Genomic DNA, 19,179 nt, shown 5'->3' with positions numbered 1-19,179 from the left:
AGGCCACCGATTAGCATAAAATTTCTGCTTTATTTATCTGTCCCTAAGGACAAAACTACAAAACCCTTGTACAATAAAAGCAGTTACAAAACGCTCGTGTGCCTTTTACAGCATTGCCTAGAAGCCGAAGCATATTGTTGGGGCGAGTTAGGACAGTACCAGCACAGGGAGAGCAACGCTCCCTGGCAACGTACTTTCCTCATCTGCCACGGTAACAGAAGCCACTTTCAAAACTGACAGATTATCACCTGCTTATTTTTCTCTGGCACAATCTGGACTCAACCAAAACAAACTGATGAAGCTGATGAAGGAATCCCTCCATCTTTGGTGCCAATTTAACTTCAATGCTTTAAGTCTCTGCATGAATTGACACAGTTCTGTTTTTTTTCTCTGTAGGCAAAGAAGCTTAACGTCTTACTGCTTTCATTTCCTTAATCTCATCCACTAAATAAGCAGGAAACCAAAGTTTCAGAAGCAGCTCATGATTTCGAGTATCAAACTTCAGATTCACCCACCAGCCCAACTTCCAGCCATTTCCCTTAAAGAATGGGATCCCATACAGCTACCCCAACAATCATTTGTCACTGTTGAAAAATCTTCTTTAAAATAGAAAGTAAAGGTGTTTCAATTACAGGCTAAGACACCAGACCATGTTAAATTCACTGGATGCAACTTTGTTTCATTAAAGTCAGTGCTTGATTAGCACCTGGCAAGAAGTCACTTTGGCCTGTCTGAGCTGTATCTTCTCACCTCTGTTTTCCGAGAGTCTCATTTCCCCCTACAAATATTCTAAAAAAATACACTGCTTTTCAAAGATATTTTAAAATCACTAATTAAAGTAGACTTTTAACAATGATGCATCATTCTCACAGGAATGTCACACCTACAGAGAAGGGGAAAAAAATATCTGCACATTTCAGCTGCCCTGTGGTAAACCGACCATGTACAAACATTGCATCTCTCACAGCTGTGGTTGCCATGTTGTGGGAAAAGAGCTGTCATTGCATTTCCAAAACCAGCTGCGTTATCAACTCCTTTGCATCCTTCATGCTGGAAGAGATCTCAGAGCCATCTTCTGCCACGTGGGTACCAATCAAGAACATCTTCCTCCGGTCCCCAATATCAGACAGCGCCAGAGCATCGTGGATATCCGTGATGCTAAATGCACCTTCAAGGTCCTGATACGCAAAAACAAAACAAGCCCGTTAGTTGCAAAGGACCGTCGCACCATTCCTGCTTTGAGCTACTGCTGTTGTCCAGGAAGGGGAAGGGTTTCAGATGCTCAAGGATCACTATCTTGTGCCCTCTTTGAGATCAAGTTCTCATGCTCTACAATGCTTTGGGGGAGAAAAAAATAACTTTTATCTAATTTCTTCTCAAATAAGTGTACAGCCCTACTTCCAGTCATTGCAATGTTCCAGTAACAATGTAAGTCTAGCTGTAAAAGGCAGCTGAAGGTTTTGCTGGCCCAAGACCCTGTTTCTGACAGCAGAAGCCCAGTAAAGAGTTACAAGAACAGGGCAAATACAGCAATTCTTCCCCAGATGCCTTCTCACCATTTCTTGGTCAGGAACCTAGCAGATCAGAAGTAGCATTTGTGCTTGAGGAGGCCAAAGTCTGCCATTGTGTGCCAGAATAACACAAAGGATCTAAGTCGTTAGAAATTTAGGAGGTAACAACACAGAGTAAACCAAGCACAGAGCCCGCGCAGAAGAAAAGGTGGGGTTAAAAACCCTGGGCAGTTCTGTCATCTCATCATACACCAGGCACAATCCTGTTCCAAGGATAGCACCAGTCACTGAGACTTTAACAAAGGTTTTAGGAGAAAACACAACCTTGTGATGAAAGCGAGTCTGCAGTTTCTCTTCTCTCACACCACAGCAGCAGCTTTAGGACAACTGTGCTTCACTATGTGGCTGCTGCCAGGGAAAGCGACACTTGTGGATAAACACTCAGATCACAACCCCTGACTCCAGGTCTAGCTGTGGTCTCCCTTACAGTTCCCTAACCTTGCAACCACACAGCAGTTTTCATCACTATTTCCACCCGCAGCTCAGATCGCACTGCCTACGAGCACAGGACCTGCATCTAACAAACAGATGCACAATTCAGCCTCCGATTATTTTCTTCTGCAGTCAACAGGTACCCTGGAAAGTCCCTCAGCTACGTGGCCTCCTGAAAGGCATCAGGTCTCCTTTGAAAGATTTTCTTGATGTTTTTGGAGCTGCTGCCAGGCCAAGCTCTTACCTGCTTGTTGGCCAGGACCACCACTGGCAGGGTGGAGTCGTTCTGGATGAGCTGATGAAGCAGCTGTTTCGCCACAGGCAGTCGGGCATGGTCAGCTGAATCCACGACGTAGACGAGCAGCAGCACTTGGGGCAGGTACATCCTCCAGTAGGAGCGCAGAGACTCACTGCCCCCGACTGCAAGAGAAGACAGCAGCACAACATTCACCAAGCAATCAGAGCAGCGCCACTCCTAGAGGTGCAGGCAGCAGGCCCTGGGCTGAAACCTCCCATACTTAGGCTGCTGTACGTGAGACTGGAAATGGCTTTATTTTCCCCGAACAAGTCTCATGCAAACCTATGTGTATGATCAGAAATATATATATACACATATATATTTTCAATCTTTCCATTTTAGGCTCTTATTTTGAGAGGTATCTGGGCTCATTTTATTTACTGCTGCTTATTGCTTCCTTCGTTATTCCTCTAGAGCTAGAAAAGAAGGGGGATGAGACGCTCAGCATAAAGACCACGTGAGAACGTCCTCACTCAACCTATCTCCACATGCTTGCCTCACCTTAAGACAAAGCACGCCTACAATTTCCAAGGGAGAAATTCAGTTCTGGGGTGAGGTGAGAGCAACTTCGTCCTGCGGCATCAGATTTGGGCGACACTAGGGACTCCCACAGCTTTCAATAACCAAAGCTGCTTAAGGAGAGAGCAAAATCAGGTCCCAGACTCTTTGAGTGAGCAAGGGGAGAAATCTTTGCACAGGAGATGTTTCTACCTGACTTTTTCTCTGCTGGATGTGAAGGGAAGCTAACAGCCTTCAGAAGCAGGGCTGATGGTGAAGCCATATACAGCAAGTAACCCCTGGACTAAGCAACGGTACAGACCAGGTAAGTAACCAGATTAGAGCGCCGTGCATGGATTTACCTGGCTCAAACTGGCCTGAGACATTTCATTCACATGGGTCAGTCCGCAGCCATCACATCTCAGCCACTACCAACCTGGACCAGAGAGGGAAGGATGACTCAGAAACACTGGGTCCTGCCGGGGGCCGCCCAACACCGAGCCCAGACGGTCCCCAGGCTCGCAGGAGCACGGGAACGCGGTGGTGGTGGTGAGGGGGTTCCCTGTGCTCAGCTGCGCAGCTGGCCTCCACCTCCAGCAAAGCCGGGGGGACACAGCGGCTGCTGCCGTAGGGTCAGGGACTGAGTTGCCCGCAGGGTCTCTATCTCCCCAAACCCTCAACGGGGGCTTGCCCGCCCCTCGGACAGTAACAAGCCACTAGCAAACAAAACCTATGAGGCTTTTAAAGAAAAAATACCCCCCCACACACACACAAAAAAAAGAATAAGCATCTTTCTGCTCTGAGCTTTCAGATCCGATAAGCTTTCCGATCCGATAAGCTGAAAGATCAGGGTGTAACGGGCTGGCGGGCACAGGGAGCCTCCTCGGGGAAGCTGAGCCCCTCCGGAGACGCCAAGCGTGGCCGCTGCAGCGCCGGGCGCGAGCGAGCGGGATGCCTCTGGGGCACCGGCTTGGCTGCCCGTCGCGCGTGACCCGGCGCTCACTCACTCTCCACGAACTCCATCGGCGCCTGCCCGGCGTGGATGCAGACGACGTTGAAGCCCTCGGTGGGGGCCGCGCCGCGTCGCCCACGGCCAGCGGCCAGGCAGCGCAGCACGCTGCTCTTGCCCGCGCCGTCGAGGCCCAGCACCAGGACGTGCCGCCTCTGCCCAGCGTTCGCCGGGGCGGGCAGGGAGCCGCGCGGCTCCGACGGACGGCCCTGGCAGCGGCTCCGCACGCGCGTCCAGACCACTGCGGCGGCAGCAACGGCGCCCACCGCAGCCAGCGCTGCCCCCCAGAGCGCCACGGGCCGCAGGCGGGAGCCCATGGCGGCCCCTGGCTCGGCTCGGCTCGGCTCGGCTCAGCACCGCCTCTTCCCCCGCCCCACGCTCCGCGCGCCCGCAGCACCACCCACCACACACATACGAGAACATGGAGCTACTGGAGCGAGTCCAGCACAGGGCCGCTAAGACGATTAGAGGACTCTCTCCTATGAGGAACGGCTGCGAGAGCTGGGCCTGTCCAGCCGGGAGGAGAGAAGACCAAGAGGGATCTTCTCAATGTCTACACACACCATAAGGGGTGGGGGGTGTCCAGACTCTTTTCAGTGGTGCCCAGCAACAATAGGCACAACCTGAAACTCAGGGAAGTTCTGAGCATAAGGACAAACTTCACTGTGAGGCAGACTGAGCACTAGAATAAGCTACCCAGAGAGGTGGAGTCTCTCCGTGGAGATGCTCGAAATTTTGAGTTGCTTCGTTCTTAGCCTTTTGCTATTCAGCAATCAGATTTGCTCCCCCGAGGCAGGGACGCATCCCCAGGGCGAGCAGCCAGGGCACCATTCAGGTAGCCTGGTCACAGCTTTGGCAGCGTCGCAATCAGCATTTCTAGCCGCTTAAAGCATTTCAGCCAGGTTGGACCAGAAAAGCTGCCTGGAGAACATAAATCAGTTCTCCCCCACTGTCTACCCCCTCCCAAACACCCTCCTTCTAGAAGCTAAATGGCAGGAGGCCGTGGCTTGCTCTCTTGTAGCCCCTAGCCATGGGCTAGGAGGCACATCATCCAGACCAGTTATGCAGAGGAAGCCTTCCTGTGCAGCAATCAGTCTGCAGCAGCAGGCTCTACGAACCATTTTTAAAGCTGTTTTCTGTCCTCTGTGCTTTCTTCTTCCCATTCACAGAGCACGACACACATCGGCTCCCTTCCAGACACTCATGCTGTACAGACAAGGTAACAAAGCCTGTATTCTACTTAATAGATTGTCTCCATGGGGACTCTGTCTTGTTTTTTAATCCACAGTAACGTTTCACAGGCTTCCAGCCTCTTCAGCCCTTGGCTTTCAATTCTTTCAGAGAAACCTTTATGTTCTGGGATGACATCTGATAACTCTCCCTGAAGGTGTTGTTTGTATCTGTTGGAAGTCCAGGCCACTCTCTCCCTGCTCATTTGAGATTAGCTGAAGCCAAATCACCAGAACCCTTCACCCAGCCTGGCACCCCTCTGACAGCACCTCAGATACTCCTGCATCCAACATCCCAGGCCACTTGCTCGTGCAGAGGGAACATAGCAGATCTCAAACCCACTCCTCCCACCCCCTTGTTCTGATCTACACCCCCCGAGCAGGCAGAGCTGGAGTGAGACAAGCCACAGTGCGGGCAAGCGTGAGGAAGGCAACTTGGTGAGCAGACAGATCATGGTACCTACACCAGCCCATCTCCCCCAAGACTGCCGCCAGACAGGATCGAGTTTTGGGTGCCAGGAGCCTTTGGCCACCACTTGCTTTTGACCTTTATTCTGCAACCAGCATCTTCTATTGAGGGAGGGAGGCAGGCCACACTCCCTTCTTTTTTTTACCACCCTCCTTTTCCCCCTTTCTTCTTCTTCTGCTGCTGTTTCTTCTTGGTGGCTGGGGCCCCAGCTGGCTTTTGGTGCCTGGGAGGGATGACGTTACTTGTGGCTGACAGAGCAGCAGCAGCGCTGCCAGGCCGAGGGGAGGTAGGCGGGCTGCTGGCAGTCCTACTGGCATCCCTGCAGAAAAGAGGAGAGAAAAGGATACCACATAGGCTCACAACTATCTGCAAGATGGGCAACTTCAACAGCTGGGCCGGAAACTGACAGCAAAAAACAGCTGCTGCCCCATGAGCTCTAGATGGCATCATGGGTGTGAGGGCATTCAGGCAAGAGACCTTGTTCATCTGAGATGAGCTCCAGCATATATAAAAGGGTCGATGGAAATGTGCCTCAAAGGGCAGGCAATCAGCTTCTAACTCTGACGTTCGCTAAATATTACAAGTCCCCAACATCAAAAGCAAGACTCACTTTTGAATAGCCAACAGTCTCCCAAAAAGGCTTTTCGTGCTCACATTTTGGAAGAAAGCTGTATAAAGGGGAACTGCACCAGTCAGCATTGTGAACTCTCTGTATTATTCTAGAGAGTTCTTTCTTCTCCCAGACCCAGACAAGTCACCATCTTGCTGTGAGGCCTCATACACAGCAGCAAGCCTTGATTCCAGCCCAAATCAGTGTCATGTTATAATGGAGCATCATTTTTTCCCCCAATCACAGCTAGCAGCTCTCCAGCAGCCAAAAGACTGGAGACAGGTGGACATACGTACTTCATCTCATCTTCGAAGCTAACAAAAGGTGCAAATGATAATGCAGAGCTTCACCTGTGCTACTCGGGGCTGGTAGGGCAACAGAACCAGAGGAAACCCAGCCCTCCTGGCTGCCCAAGATCTACATCCCACGCTGAGCCCTCCAAAGGGTACTCACAGCTCAGAGGAGCCAGCTGTCGTTGAGCCCTGAGTCCCCTTGCCAACCTGGTCCTTCTTCTTGCCCTTCTTCCGCCCACGATAGTATGAACGCTCTCGCATTGGGAGCCACCGCTCAGGGTCAGGGGTTACCTTAGGGTCATAGTTTTTGGGCAGCTTTCCTGCAGAACAGCCAGTGCAAGGAGATGAGATTGGGGTCAACACACTAGAGAGGCATCAACAAGGGATACACATGGGATATCAGCAGACAGGAGATGTGCAGAGCCCAGCAAGTCACAGTACATTCCCTCACCAAGCCAGGAGCTGCTCTCACTTCTGTGGAGGAAAGCTCCAATCAGAAGAAGCTGTCATGAACAACGGGGTTCACAGAGACCCAGTCCCAGCAGAGAGCTCCAACTCCTGAGGAAAGCGCCAGGGTGCTCAGGGCTGGCTATCGGACGAAATAATCCCGTCAGCTCTCTGGAGCTGAGCCTTGTCAATAGCTAGGAAACTACTCACCCTTCTTTTTCTTCTTTTTCTTCTTCACATCCCCTTGCCTAAAAAAGGAAGAAGAGGGGAAACAGCAGCTGTGACACAGCTCAGACACAGTGACAAGTCAACCAGAAACTATCTCTGGAAGAAGCTGAATCATTCTCATCTCTCTCAGAACTTAAGTTTGCTGCTATGTGAAGCTCCCGCACAGAGTCACTGAGCTCCCACGCCACAGCCTGCTATCTACAGTGATACCCCTACCAGGCCAGGTGAGGTTCTTCTGCCACCCAAAAAAATGATCAAAGCAGCACTCTTTACCCTTGCTCCTTCTGCTGGCTGTCGCCAGTGAGCTTCCCAGCTTTCTTCCGAATATAAGTTGCTCCATGGGAGTTTTCCAGCGCATCCACATCTACTTTCAGTGACATGGTGTCCGAGGAAGGCAAGTGTTTGCTAAGTCTGCAAAGCGAGAGTTCAGGGATGCAAACCAGGAAAGCTGACAAGTCAGCAGCAAGGGGCAAGCACAAAAGGTGAACAGTCAGCTTGGTCTGAACAGATGCAGATGGGCAACTCCAGCTTGAACAAACTCAGCCCGTTAGCAATACAGAACCAGACAGCTATTCCCAGCTCTGCTCACTGCGCATTTTGGGATCAGTTCCTTAATTTCCCCCTGCCTCATTTTTCCCTTCTTTGAGATGGCTGCTGAGGGAGAAAAAAGCTGTATCAGAACCCAATATTTTGGGTCAATGAGAGCTTAGCTATATTTGGTTGGGCACAGTCCTGCATTACTACCATAGGTATAAGTTTTCAACAGAAAAGACAGAAGATCTCCAATTTGGGTTCTTCCCAGTCTTAAGATGCCCCTCCTCAAAAAGAAGGTGCCCAAGAACAAAACAGGCCTGGGATCCCCACAGGAATCAAGCCTCAGTTAGTGAACAAAGCAGCTCCAGAAGACTTGGCCTGGACACACAGCTGTTCTGGACACCTTCCTCACCTTTCTTCAGGTGAGAATAGGCCAAAATTCACCAGATGCTTGAAGACCAGGGAGCCAAAACACCTCTTTCTTTCCCCAGACATGACTATCAAAAGGATACACTTTAGCTTTCTCAGGGTCCACGAGGGAGTATGCAGAGATGAGCTGTGCCAGAGTATGCACATCTTTTGGGTTTTGCCTTTGGAGTAAGAAAAGAAAAGATCAAGTCACCAAGGCACACATTCATCCCAAAGACTGGTACCAGTTTGCAATACTGGCTGCCTCAGCACAGCCGCTATCTGTGGGGACAGACACGCCAGTTTACGGTCTCCTCCGGAGCACATCGCCACATGCCACCAACACAGACGAGGAAAGGGATGGAGAGGTCTCCAAAGTATTATGAAGCAGGCAGTCAAGGAGGAAAATCTCTCAGGTCCCAAGAGCAAAAGGGAATTAACAGTCCCCCCTCAAAAATCCCATCAATCAGACAATAAAATGAAAAACTGGAGGGCTGCCAGTCACCCAGCTATGTGAGACACCACCTGGCACGAGACAGCATGCACAGAGGTCTCCAGGCTCTTTTCAGTAACTTCTCAACTCACTTCCAGAGCTCTTCCAAGTCACTGATTGCTTCCTTCTTCCTGCCATGCTTCAGTTTAAAGTTGGCAGCTTCCCTTATCAGTGACAAATGCACGGGAGACTCTGGCTGGAAGACATAACAGCCGTGATTAGTTCCTCACTTTCACAGCATAGACCACAGCTCTAGCTGGCTCTAATACCCCAAGGCCCGGAGCCCAGTGCCCTGTCATGCAGAAAGCAGGGCCACCTTTGCACTGCAGGATGCGAGGCAGGGCTACCTGGGACACAAGACTGCTCACTGCTCTGCAGAGCTCTGCAATCAAGCAGAAGGCCTGACTGCTACATTTGAGCACCCGTTATCCTCACTCCCTTGGTGTGACAGGAACCAGCAGGACTGGGACTAAGCATCAGCAGGAAAAGCTGAGCTTGGAAAAGCTAGAAAAACTAGGTAAAACCTTGCACACTGCATCCTCTGATTTGACTTGCCTGGAACTGCTGATACCACTGGATAGCCTGTGTGAAGACTTCAATTGCACTGTCAATGTCTTCTTCATGACTGTACATTGTCACCAATGCAGACACCTGCAAACATTCAAGAGCAGCTTTTAGCAGACCCTCAAGCGAGTCACCTGTAGCCAGGGAGTCAGCAGTTATTTAAGGAATTTCCTAAAAACGGAGTCAGTGTGAGCTTCTTGCTCTGTGTTCCTAAAACCAGCTGTGGTGACAGGCAGAACAGCCAGGCAAGACTTTCCTGATAGGTCTCTCCCGCAAAAATGTCCCTGCTAATCTTTCTCCTACGGTACAACCTTAAGGCAGCAATCACAGAAAAGACCTCCTTGCCTGGCACTTTCTCTGCTTGTCACTTGACAAGCATTTCCTTTCCCATTTCCTCCCCGAAGAAGCTGAAAGAAAGAAATCAGTGCTAAAGAGATGCGATGCAGACACAATTTATCTCCTCTATATCCAAGTCACAGGCAGAGATGATCCAGGGCAAGGAACTGATATCGCTGACTGCCTCCATAAATTACTTCAACCACTTGCACATGCAAGTGCAACAGACCTATAGCTTCCGCTCAAGAGGCTAATGCTGTACACTTGAGTGTTTTCAAGGTCCTGAGGCTTTTCTCGATACCAGATACACACACGCATGCAGATGGGGGTCATGCTGTGGCAATGGGACATGTGGGATCTTCTCCCTAATGCCTGTTGCCCCAAAGCAGCTTCAAAAACTTCCCAACGGCTCGTACAATGTAAGCAGCTGCTTCAGCGATGTTACACGAGCAAATCCAGGCAACATGCAAATCGGAGGGTGATAAGAAAGTGGAAAAGCAGGTCAAGAGCATCTCTGCTGACAGATAAAGTACTTTTACAGCCAAGTCAGGCCATCTGATGCAAATTATATCCCCAGCTTTGCCCAAGACAAGGAAGATGGGCTCAGATTCCCTGCAAACGTTCAGTTCAAGGGAAAACCAAAGGAAAGGAGCAGCAAGGAGCAACCAATACAAAGCTGTTCTATGAGGGAAAGCCTCACGCGGTTCAGACTGAGTTTTGCTTACCATACCAGGCTTGTGCTGCAGTTCTTCTATGCTCCTCAGAATGATGCAGGCTTTGGTGACACTGCCTAGGAGAGAAGGAGGGAAGAGCGTGCTCTGAGCGGCATGGTAACACTTCACCCTGTCTGATGGGCAGGGCAAGACACCAGCCTGTGAATTTCCCCTAATTGCAGGTGCAGGAAGGTAACAGGGACATAACGATCCCTTTTTCTTCAAAATATGTCTCCCACTTCCAGGAACAACACACAGACCTCCACACCTCCCAAACTTTGATCTCCAGACCTCCTTCCTGCCCTCGCCACCTCCCACAAGGGTTCAGGAACAACCTTTTACAAGCAGTTTCTTCACTTTTGGGAACAACTCCATGCTATCTGAATCTATGCAGGAGAGGTACTATCAGGGAAACCCGCTCTGTTCCCAAGATAGATTCAGCCCTATCATTCACAAAGATTGTGAGAGGCTCTTCCAGGGATCTGTGGACCCCAGACATCCATACACTAAGACATGAGCTCTACCCTGCCAGAGCCTTATATACAGAATGCCTGACTGCAGGTATCTCTGCTCTGCACCCCTGGCACAACACTGACAGTCTAGGTTTTCTTCTCCTTTGTATCGTTATTGTGTACAGACACTTCCCAGCAACAGGAGGACGCTGGATACCTTGAGCAATTTTTAGCTGGGCCATCGTCAGCTTGATCTCAGCTGCGTTGGCAGGGTGCTGGTCCGCAAAGTCCTGAGGGTCAGAGGAAAGAACAATTCAACATGTGTGGGCACCAGGCAGCTGCTCTGCTGAGCCGAATCACTGCAAGCTGGCAAGAGCTAAAGGAAGTTTTCCAGCACCAGCAGGTTTCAGCAAGTAGCAGAAGAGGGCCCTAAACCATACCAGTGGCCCACTGTGCCCTCAGATTTTAGTACCAGGCCACCACTCCCTCCAAAATGAAGCTGTTGCAAACTGCTTGGAAGTGGACTGCTTATCCTGGAAGAGGCTTGCTACAATCTCCTAAGTACAAAAATCAAAGGTTTAAGGGAACTAATTCCCTTTTAAAGCAGTATAGTTCAGTTAGTGTAAAAGCTGTCTAGCAACATTAAACTAAACCAAAATAAGCACGGTCGGGTAATCCCAGAAATTTAAACGAAACTAAGTGAAATAGCAAGCAAGAAGGCAGGCAGCACCAGTTTAAAGGGAGACAGGTGAAAAGAGCAGTTTGTCTCACCTACCTGCAGAAGCGCTATCGCCTTTGCATGCTGCTTCTCACGACACAGTTGGGCTGCCTGGATCAGCACAGGGAGCAAATGCTCAGGGCTCTGCAACTGCAGGCTTGCTGACAGCTTGCGGCACTGATCTGCCTGAGGGGTAGGAAGACAGAACACGCTTTGCTCAACCTCTGCGAGCATCTAATGCAGTGACCTTCCCAAGGAGAACAGGAATAGGGTTGACGCATGAGCTACACCCAGGAAGAGCTGCTAGCAACGACTCGCCTGAACGGGGCACACAGGACTAAACAAGATGTCTTGGTGACCGTTCAGATGCATCTAAGAACCCCACATTCCTCTTCCACCTAGTCAAATTCTTGCTAAATTTGTAGCCAGCTCCTGCAGATCAGTTTCCCCTACCTGGTTAGTGTACATAGCCAGCAAAGCTTTGTTGAATTCAATTGCCTGGAGCTGTTTCTTGGAGAGTTTATGCTCAACGCCTTCTGCATTGGTCAGCTTCACCTTTTTCTTTGAGTCGAAGACATTTTGGTCCTGTGGGAATTGCACATCATCAATTTCACAACAATGCTGGAACAAGAAAAGGCCTGTGATTTCATTTCTGCTTTAGGAAAAAGTCTTTCCAAATTATCCCCTTTCCCTTCACATGACCACAGAAACAGTCTGAGCAATGTCCAGGAAGACCCACATTGAAAGCGGCCAGGTAATTCTATACCTTGTTAATTGTGATGATGTTATTTGCAATGACAGCAAGCAGTCCTACGTCTGTTGGCCTGTGGATTAGAAAAAGAAGAAAGGATATTGTTATAAAACAGCAGTCTCTTTACAGCTGGAAGAATGAGTTCTTGTTTTAGAAAAGCCCCTACTTTAACTTGATTATTTGATTGTAGAGCTGTAGAGCATCCTCTGTACGACCCTGCAGTTGCATGATATAAGCCATCTGTCCATGAATAATGGCCAGTTCAGCCTCAATATCTTCCTCGGTTACGTCCTGAAGGAAAATTAAGGCGGGAAAATAAAAGGGCAATCTCACCTCTTTCCCCCTGGCTTCAGCATTTTGCTCCCAAATGTTTATAAACTCTGTTGGCAGCAAAGACCACCAGCTACTACAAGGGAACGTTGCAGCCATAGCACAAATACAAACTTATCTGGCTTAAACCAGGACAGAGGAAAACTCTTTACCTGCTATTCTGAGAGTGAGAAGACACCCTCAACCCGTACACTGCACCTTCCTATGCTCGAAGCACACCAACAGCAGGGGGTACGAATCACCTCAGTTTCCCACCGCCCACCCAGCAGGTTCATCCACAGCGTGGACCATCCTGCACCAAGCCTGCCCGCGCCGGCACAGGCACTTGTGCAAGGCACAGCAGCAAAGAGCTGGCAGCATTACGCTTCCGCAACCAGCACGACAGGTGCGCAGCCTCACAAGCTGGTATCAGCAGCAGCGCAAGCCTTGCTGGGCAGTACGGCGCAGCAGCGCTGGCTACTGACTGCCCGTTTACGGTACGTTTTCTGACCACACACTTATTTGAAAAGCAAACACCTTTCAGAATGTCAGCAACTTACAGAGTCTTCCGAGAGCGACTGGCGGCACAGCTCTAGGGGGGAAAAATTGAAGAACCTGATTTAGAAAACTTTAGAGAAGACACAGACTAGAAGCACATTGGGAGCATATACCGATCACATGCATCCCTTGCAGATACTAAACCTGAGACTTCTGCAGCATCACAAGGGCACATTAGATTACCAGCCAAAAAGATACATGCAGAAGAAACATCAAATACACAGGAGATACTGTCTGTCCCAGAGACTGACAGTAAGCACAGCTGTGCACTGGTTTTCTCTCCTGATTAATTTTTGTTAAACCTAGTTCCAGATCTTTTATACAGGTACCGCTCAGCTGTGACTAGTAACCACTGTGGTTAGTAAGTGCAGCAAGCCCAGAATATTTAGATTGCACCCTCTTTCAGGGGCAGCAATTCCAAATCTTTGTCTTCAGCACAGATACCACTCATTTCTTAACTTTCTCATCATTTGTTTTGTTCTCTAAAGGATTACTAGTACAGAGCAGAGGTTCATTAAGCCCAGAAATTACACACGCTCAAGAAATTAGTTGGATGTATGTATGCTATCACCAAAATCAGGACAGAATTGAGCTATTCATCTGCAAAAGTAAATAAATCATAAAGAAATTCATCCTCTCCCCCCTGCTCCCTTATTCCCCCCCACCCACAAACACACACACACACACACACACACACACACACACACACACACACAAAATACCTCTTCACTCTACAGGAAAATATCCAGCTTACAAAAAAAGCTCATCTATTTCTTGTACTAATTTTATACATTACTCAGACAGTGAAGTATTTTTAATATATACTGAATAACTAAACTAGGATTGGGAATAGATTAAACATTTTAGGCTTATGTGAAAAGATTATTCATATCTGCTCCTCACTTCAAAAAAAACTGCTCAAAGGAATTCTGTCCCAATCAGGAGGCTGGGAGAATGCCAGATGCTACATACACTGTGGCTCCAGAAAAGATTTGCAAATAAATGTTTCTACAAACACACTAAACCTGGCAGGAAGCATCTGAAAATCTACAGCAAATTCCGTTTCAGGTCAATTTTTAAACTGAGTCAGAATCTCATTCTCTAAGTGTGTATATAGAGAACAAAACTACCAATACACACAGAACTTCCTTCCAACCTCACTATATCTTTACCTTCTGCTTTCTGTAGTTTTTTCATTGCTTCATTCAATTTTCCTTGCCCAATCAACGTACATGCACTGTTATAACACAGCTCGTAGGTAGCTTCTCGAAGGCCCAAATCTTCCTAGCATGGGAAACAAATGTAACACAGCATAAACACCAACTGATCTATACAGATTTGACAGGCAACAGACACAAGCTGCAGTCTTCCCAAATACTCAAGCTGTTCTTTGCAGAGTAGGATTTGCTACGGAAACCTGCACTCAAGAGGCATTTTTAAAAGGGCAATGCATCTGCCAAGTCAGTCACAGCGTAAAGGACGTTCCATTACACCGCACAACAAAGCCAGAGGCAACCAGCAAGGTAGCAACTGAACTCCAGCCTGAACTCGGGGATTGCCTAGGCTGGAGGAGGACAGGTAAGAACTGCTACTCTGGAGAGCAGAAGAGGATCCGCAGCACAGAACAGAATAGAAAACTGAGCAGGTCACGCACAACTCTGAGGACAAAGATCTTTGAAAGATGAGAGCACTAAAATCTGCACTGCTCTTTAACAGAAATATTCTTCAGCATAGTTGGGTGACCCGGGCAGTTTGTGTTACCCAGAGCAAGAGCGCAATGAGAAGGAGAAAAGTGCTAGTCACCACTTCATGCTTTGCTGAGACATCTACTAAGACGGATCTCCTCGGAACCAAAGACCAAGTGTAATTCAGTAGTCCACAGACCAGTTAGTGCATTCATTCATCAATACAGGGGAAACCCTGAGGCCATCTTCAGTACATTCAAAGACAGGAAAACATTTCTCTCCTGATAAAGATCTAGGACACCAGATACTTTTTCTCCTGTTTTTCTCACACACATTCAAGCACATACTTACTGGCACCACTCTCTCCCACGTGCTCTGGGCTGCCACAACAGCAGAAAGGTTGGTTTTTCTCTCTTCCTCATATTCATCTTGGGAGTTGCGGATGAGATCCCGGTAAGCAGCTAGACAATCATCGTAACGCTCCAACCTGTACAACTGAGAAAAAAAGGGATTAGTCTTCAGAACAGTATTTCCCTGCGTACGCCAGCAATTAAATCCTCCTTCCTCCCCACAGACTGGCAGTAACAGAGTATTACATGGTTTAGGCTCAGCATTACTAATATTCACATCCAGCCTTCAGGGCAAGTTCTGTGGATGATTTTTGCCAGGACTCAAGCAATGGTAGCAGATACCCAGACACAGACCACACCGTTTTTTTCTCCTAAAAAAGCTTCTTTTTAAAAAAAGTAGCTTACACAATTTTGTTCTCAGACAGGCTTTTTCCTGATTAGATCACCTCTCTGAGGCAAGTTAAATGAACAGCCTTCCATGCTACTGAAAGGACAGTCAGTTCTTCAAAGAAACTATTTTGATCAACCAAAGAGAAACCAGAGGTGAACAACAGCTTCTTTTCTAATTCATCTCTAAAACCCGAGATGCCAGGTCCCACAGACCTTCCATGAACAAGTATCTGACGCAAGCAGAGGGCTCAACCACAGAAAAAAATCCAATCAGCCTTCTTCCATCCCCCATCTCTTTCATTTCTAAAACTACACCAGGCCAGACCTGGGAAGGGAAGGGAAGTCATGAATATACTGCTTTGGTTTAGTTCCTGTTCCTTCAGCAGCAGGTACTGTACACCTCCTAACCTTCAGGACAGAGAAGGAAATCCTGTCCCCATACTTGCCCCACATTAGAGCGTGGACAGGACATCCAGCACATGAAACGCCACTGGGAAGAGATGCTTGTAATTACCACTTGTCCATAAAGTTCTTTCAGTTTGTCTGTCTGCTGGCTGGCACTCTGAATGGTCTTGAGTGCGTTCTCAATGCGATTCAACCTGTATTCGCAGTAGGCCTTCTCAAATGCAATAATGTCACTGTAAGGACAACACAAAAGCTGAAAACAAGCATCTGGAGTCTTCATTCAGCAGCACTCACCCACCTGACCATGCTTGTCTAAGCTGTCCTAATTAGCCACACGCTGCTATACTCCCACAGGTCGCAAACATCAGAGTTAAGCACTTGATCCCAGAACACTGAGTTATTTATCTGTTGAGTACTGAAAATATCTTATATATGGTTTGTATCTAACAGAAAAGAAATATCAGAACTCCAGCTTAAAGAGTAGGTTCATTTTTCTGGTCTCTCTAGACATCCGGCATTTTAAACCTGCTATTTATACAGGCAGAATTTTCCCAGAACTCCTACTGATTATGTGAATCAAATGCTTAAAGATAAAACAAAAGCAAACGTCATTACATGACTCCTTAAGGAGAAGGCATATTGCTACAATAAAAGGTTGTTGCAACAAACTTTCAAATACACATAATCACGTCCCAGAGAGAGAGAAGGAAAATGGGATAAACAGTCCGATATTAAGCCAATGGCAATACTGACCTATTTTTAAATACCAATACGGTAGAACTGAAGTGAAAGGATTTGCTGATATAAACATGAAATCAGCATCAAAGCCAAATTCACACCGGCAGAGAAGTGCTATCAGTGAAGCCGAGTCCTGCAAACTACGTCCCAGCTATCCCCCGCTACTGCTTGAGCCAAAGGCAATGCAGTAAGCGATTCCCTTAGTTCATCACTGGTGCTGAGAAGGCAGTAACAGGCAGTTGTCACCAGCCACTTCTCTATTTAAAATGTTCTGGGCATAGCTAAGTAAGGGCGGAGGGTCCGAGAATAAACGAACAACATTAAGAATTGAAACAAAGGACGGAGTAGGCCTCAGCGCAAGACAGGGAAAATTGCAAGAACCACAACTTTTCCTGCTCTGCAGAACAGAGAGCGAGAGAGAGAAACAAGATAAAGGAATCACAGGGAGAACTCTGAAGCCAGTTGAACTTACAGAAATCATTCCTCCTTCCCAACACACATTAAGAAAACAAGCTACAAGCTTGAAACAAACCTCTTTCCTCCCAGGAAAGAAGAAACTTTTGAATAAACTAACCTTCTTTATTATTTATTTATAATCCCAGGTGTGAATATAAGCAAGGAAGTGTTTCATTACTCTGATACTAAACACACTTTTCTGTTGTTTTTGTTCCTTGAATAGAATGCAAATCTTGAGCATCTGAAATGCAAAAATGTTGCTGTCATGCAGTTACTGAGTGGCAATTTTCATCCTAGTCATTGCACAAAGATCAGAAATAGGAAGACAATTACAGAGGCTGCTTAATGACACAACCAGAAATGCTGAAGCTCGATTTGCTCTCGAATCCGAGTGGTCTCCAAGGTCCTGATCTTGCAAACATACACACACAGCCACACCAACCCAAAAGTTGGCAAAGAAAAGGACCCCAGGAGCAGTCAGATGAACCAACCAAGCAGAAATGAAAAGCTCGCAACCACTGACAAGGGCTTCTGCCTCCTCTCTTCACCCAGCTATGAGATCCCTCTCCTTTGGAACAGCCCTGGTGTTCACCCATGTTGGCAAGCAAAATCAGGTCATGGAAGCGGCTGAAAACTAGATTAGGGACATTTCCTTCAACAGTAACAGCAAACTGTTAGATAGGCTCAAACTGACTCAGATCATCTCTCTTGCACCCAGAGGACTTCAGTGTCTCGCTAGAAATACCACCCCCCCCCGGCTCAGAGCACCTCCTGCTCTTGGTACTGCTGGCCATTAGTCCCCTCCAGCTTCTCAGGGACTCAACAGTTTAATTTTTTTTCTCCCCAAGCGCATCAAGACACGACTCACCTGGTTAACACTTTGGTGTGGGTGTTGATTACGCTGAGGGCTTCCTTGAAGCTCCCATTCTGGATAAGACACACCACCTTACACTGAAGGGCAGTCACATCATCTTTGCTGATCTGCAGTACTGGAGAGGAGACCAGTTTCAATAACACGCGCTAGAAAGCTAAGCGGGTTTAACAGGTATGTGATTTTTATACGCAAAGCTAAGTGGGTTTAACAGGTATATCGTTTTTGGGGGGTTTTGTTTGTTTTTTTTGTTTTTTTTTTCCTCCAAGCGATTCCAACTCCCAGATCCGCCCGGACGGGAGATCGGCCCCGACTCCCGGTGAATCGTGCGAGACGAAACCCTTAAGTCGTGAGGAGCCTCTCGGGGGCCGCACCATTTTGGATGGCCAACACCTCCACCTGAATCCCTGCCCCCGGGCGAGCCGAGAGCCACGCGAAAACACCACGCGGGGGAAAAAAAACAATATATATATACACACACACACACACAAATTATATATAATATGTATTTTTTAATATATATATTTTTTTTTTCTCGGGGCTCGTGGCCCCGCAGCTCAGGGCTTTGCTCGCTGCAGCCCCCCGGCCGGATCGAACCGGATCGGGCTGGACCACCGTGGGGGAGACGGGGGTGGGGGAGGGACGAGACCATCCGCCACGGCGGCGGCGGGCGGGGGGGGGGAGTGGGGAGTGGCGCGCGCCGACTCACTCTTGTTAACGGACTTGAGCGCGCGGGCGAAGTCGCCGTTCTGGCCGCAGCGGTTCACCTCGCTCCACAGCGCCGCCGCCGCCGCCGCTGCCGCCCCCCCGCCGCCACCGCCGCCGGCCGCCGCCATCTTGGGAGCGCGCCGCCTGGTACCGGAGGGGAAGGCGGGCCCGGAAGCGGAAGGGCTGCGGCGGCCACGTCGCTGATGGGGGGGGCCGCGAGGGAGGAAGGTGGTCGGACTTGACTATTTTCGTTGGATTTTTTTTTTCCTCCTCCCTTCCCTCAATTTTTGTTTTCCAGAGGCGTTTCATCGTGTTAACACTTTAACACCCCCACCTAAAACGAGATCAACTCCACTAATAGGACCAAAGGGAAAATGCCCCCCAAAAATAAGTAAATAATAAGTAAGTAAATAATAAGTAAATAATAAGTAAATAATAAGTAAATAATAAGTAAATAATAAGTAAATAATAAATCTATCCTCCTCTCTCGCTTAGATGAACTGAAGACCCGAGACACAACCAGCAAAGCCACCTCAGTGCAGCGAGCGGTGCACCGGGCGACCAGTGACATTTTACACCTTTCCTAAGCAGTTCGGAGCGCTCTGCGCTGATCTTCCTCGTCTGGTAGCACAGGCAAATTAAGTCCGAAATATTGG

At 48.4% G+C, this 19,179-nt stretch overlaps 2 protein-coding genes across 3 annotated transcripts; both read right to left on the bottom strand.

Moving 5' to 3' along the window:
* Positions 1 to 10: 10 nt before the first annotated feature.
* Positions 11 to 4,167, bottom strand: ARL9 (ADP ribosylation factor like GTPase 9). 2 transcript variants are annotated; one of them, XM_062574389.1, is made up of 3 exons: positions 3,807 to 4,167; positions 2,248 to 2,423; positions 11 to 1,178 (listed from the first exon to the last, which is right to left on the bottom strand). In XM_062574389.1, exons 1-3 carry the CDS (start codon positions 4,123 to 4,125, stop codon positions 999 to 1,001), a joined length of 675 nt encoding a protein of 224 aa, XP_062430373.1. In that variant the 5' UTR covers positions 4,126 to 4,167; the 3' UTR covers positions 11 to 998. The 2 variants fall into 2 exon arrangements, with proteins under 2 accessions (XP_062430373.1, XP_062430374.1); XM_062574390.1 differs by lacking the exon at positions 3,807 to 4,167 and adding an exon at positions 3,162 to 3,488.
* A 1,371-nt stretch (positions 4,168 to 5,538) lies between these two features.
* SRP72 (signal recognition particle 72) lies at positions 5,539 to 18,651 on the bottom strand. The gene is made up of 19 exons (XM_062574391.1): positions 18,525 to 18,651; positions 17,813 to 17,933; positions 15,860 to 15,983; positions 14,957 to 15,100; positions 14,093 to 14,204; positions 12,923 to 12,954; positions 12,220 to 12,344; positions 12,069 to 12,126; positions 11,756 to 11,887; positions 11,360 to 11,488; positions 10,802 to 10,874; positions 10,145 to 10,209; positions 9,075 to 9,170; positions 8,612 to 8,715; positions 8,131 to 8,208; positions 7,358 to 7,495; positions 7,067 to 7,104; positions 6,570 to 6,729; positions 5,539 to 5,825 (listed from the first exon to the last, which is right to left on the bottom strand). Exons 1-19 carry the CDS (start codon positions 18,649 to 18,651, stop codon positions 5,648 to 5,650), a joined length of 2,034 nt encoding a protein of 677 aa, XP_062430375.1. The 3' UTR covers positions 5,539 to 5,647.
* Between the last annotated feature and the right edge of the window lie 528 nt (positions 18,652 to 19,179).

The sequence above is a fragment of the Rhea pennata genome, chromosome 4 (assembly GCF_028389875.1).
Source record: "Rhea pennata isolate bPtePen1 chromosome 4, bPtePen1.pri, whole genome shotgun sequence".
Taxonomy (NCBI): domain Eukaryota; kingdom Metazoa; phylum Chordata; class Aves; order Rheiformes; family Rheidae; genus Rhea; species Rhea pennata.
This window is presented reverse-complemented; position numbering and strand designations above follow the sequence as displayed.

Excerpts from the sequence above, each read along its gene's own strand:
- ARL9 (XM_062574389.1), bottom strand. The coding sequence starts at position 4,125 with ATGGGCTCCCGCCTGCGGCCCGTGGCGCTCTGGGGGGCAGCGCTGGCT. Across the intron at positions 2,424-3,806 it reads GCCGATGGAGTTCGTGGAGA|TCGGGGGCAGTGAGTCTCTG; the intron begins GTGAGTGAGCGC and ends CTTCTCTTGCAG. Across the intron at positions 1,179-2,247 it reads TGGTCCTGGCCAACAAGCAG|GACCTTGAAGGTGCATTTAG; the intron begins GTAAGAGCTTGG and ends TTTGCGTATCAG.
- SRP72 (XM_062574391.1), bottom strand. The coding sequence starts at position 18,651 with ATGGCGGCGGCCGGCGGCGGTGGCGGCGGGGGGGCGGCAGCGGCGGCG. Across the intron at positions 15,101-15,859 it reads AAGAACTTTATGGACAAGTG|TTGTACAGGTTGGAGCGTTA; the intron begins GTAATTACAAGC and ends TTTTTTTCTCAG. Across the intron at positions 5,826-6,569 it reads ACAGCTGGCTCCTCTGAGCT|GGATGCCAGTAGGACTGCCA; the intron begins GTGAGTACCCTT and ends TCTTTTCTGCAG.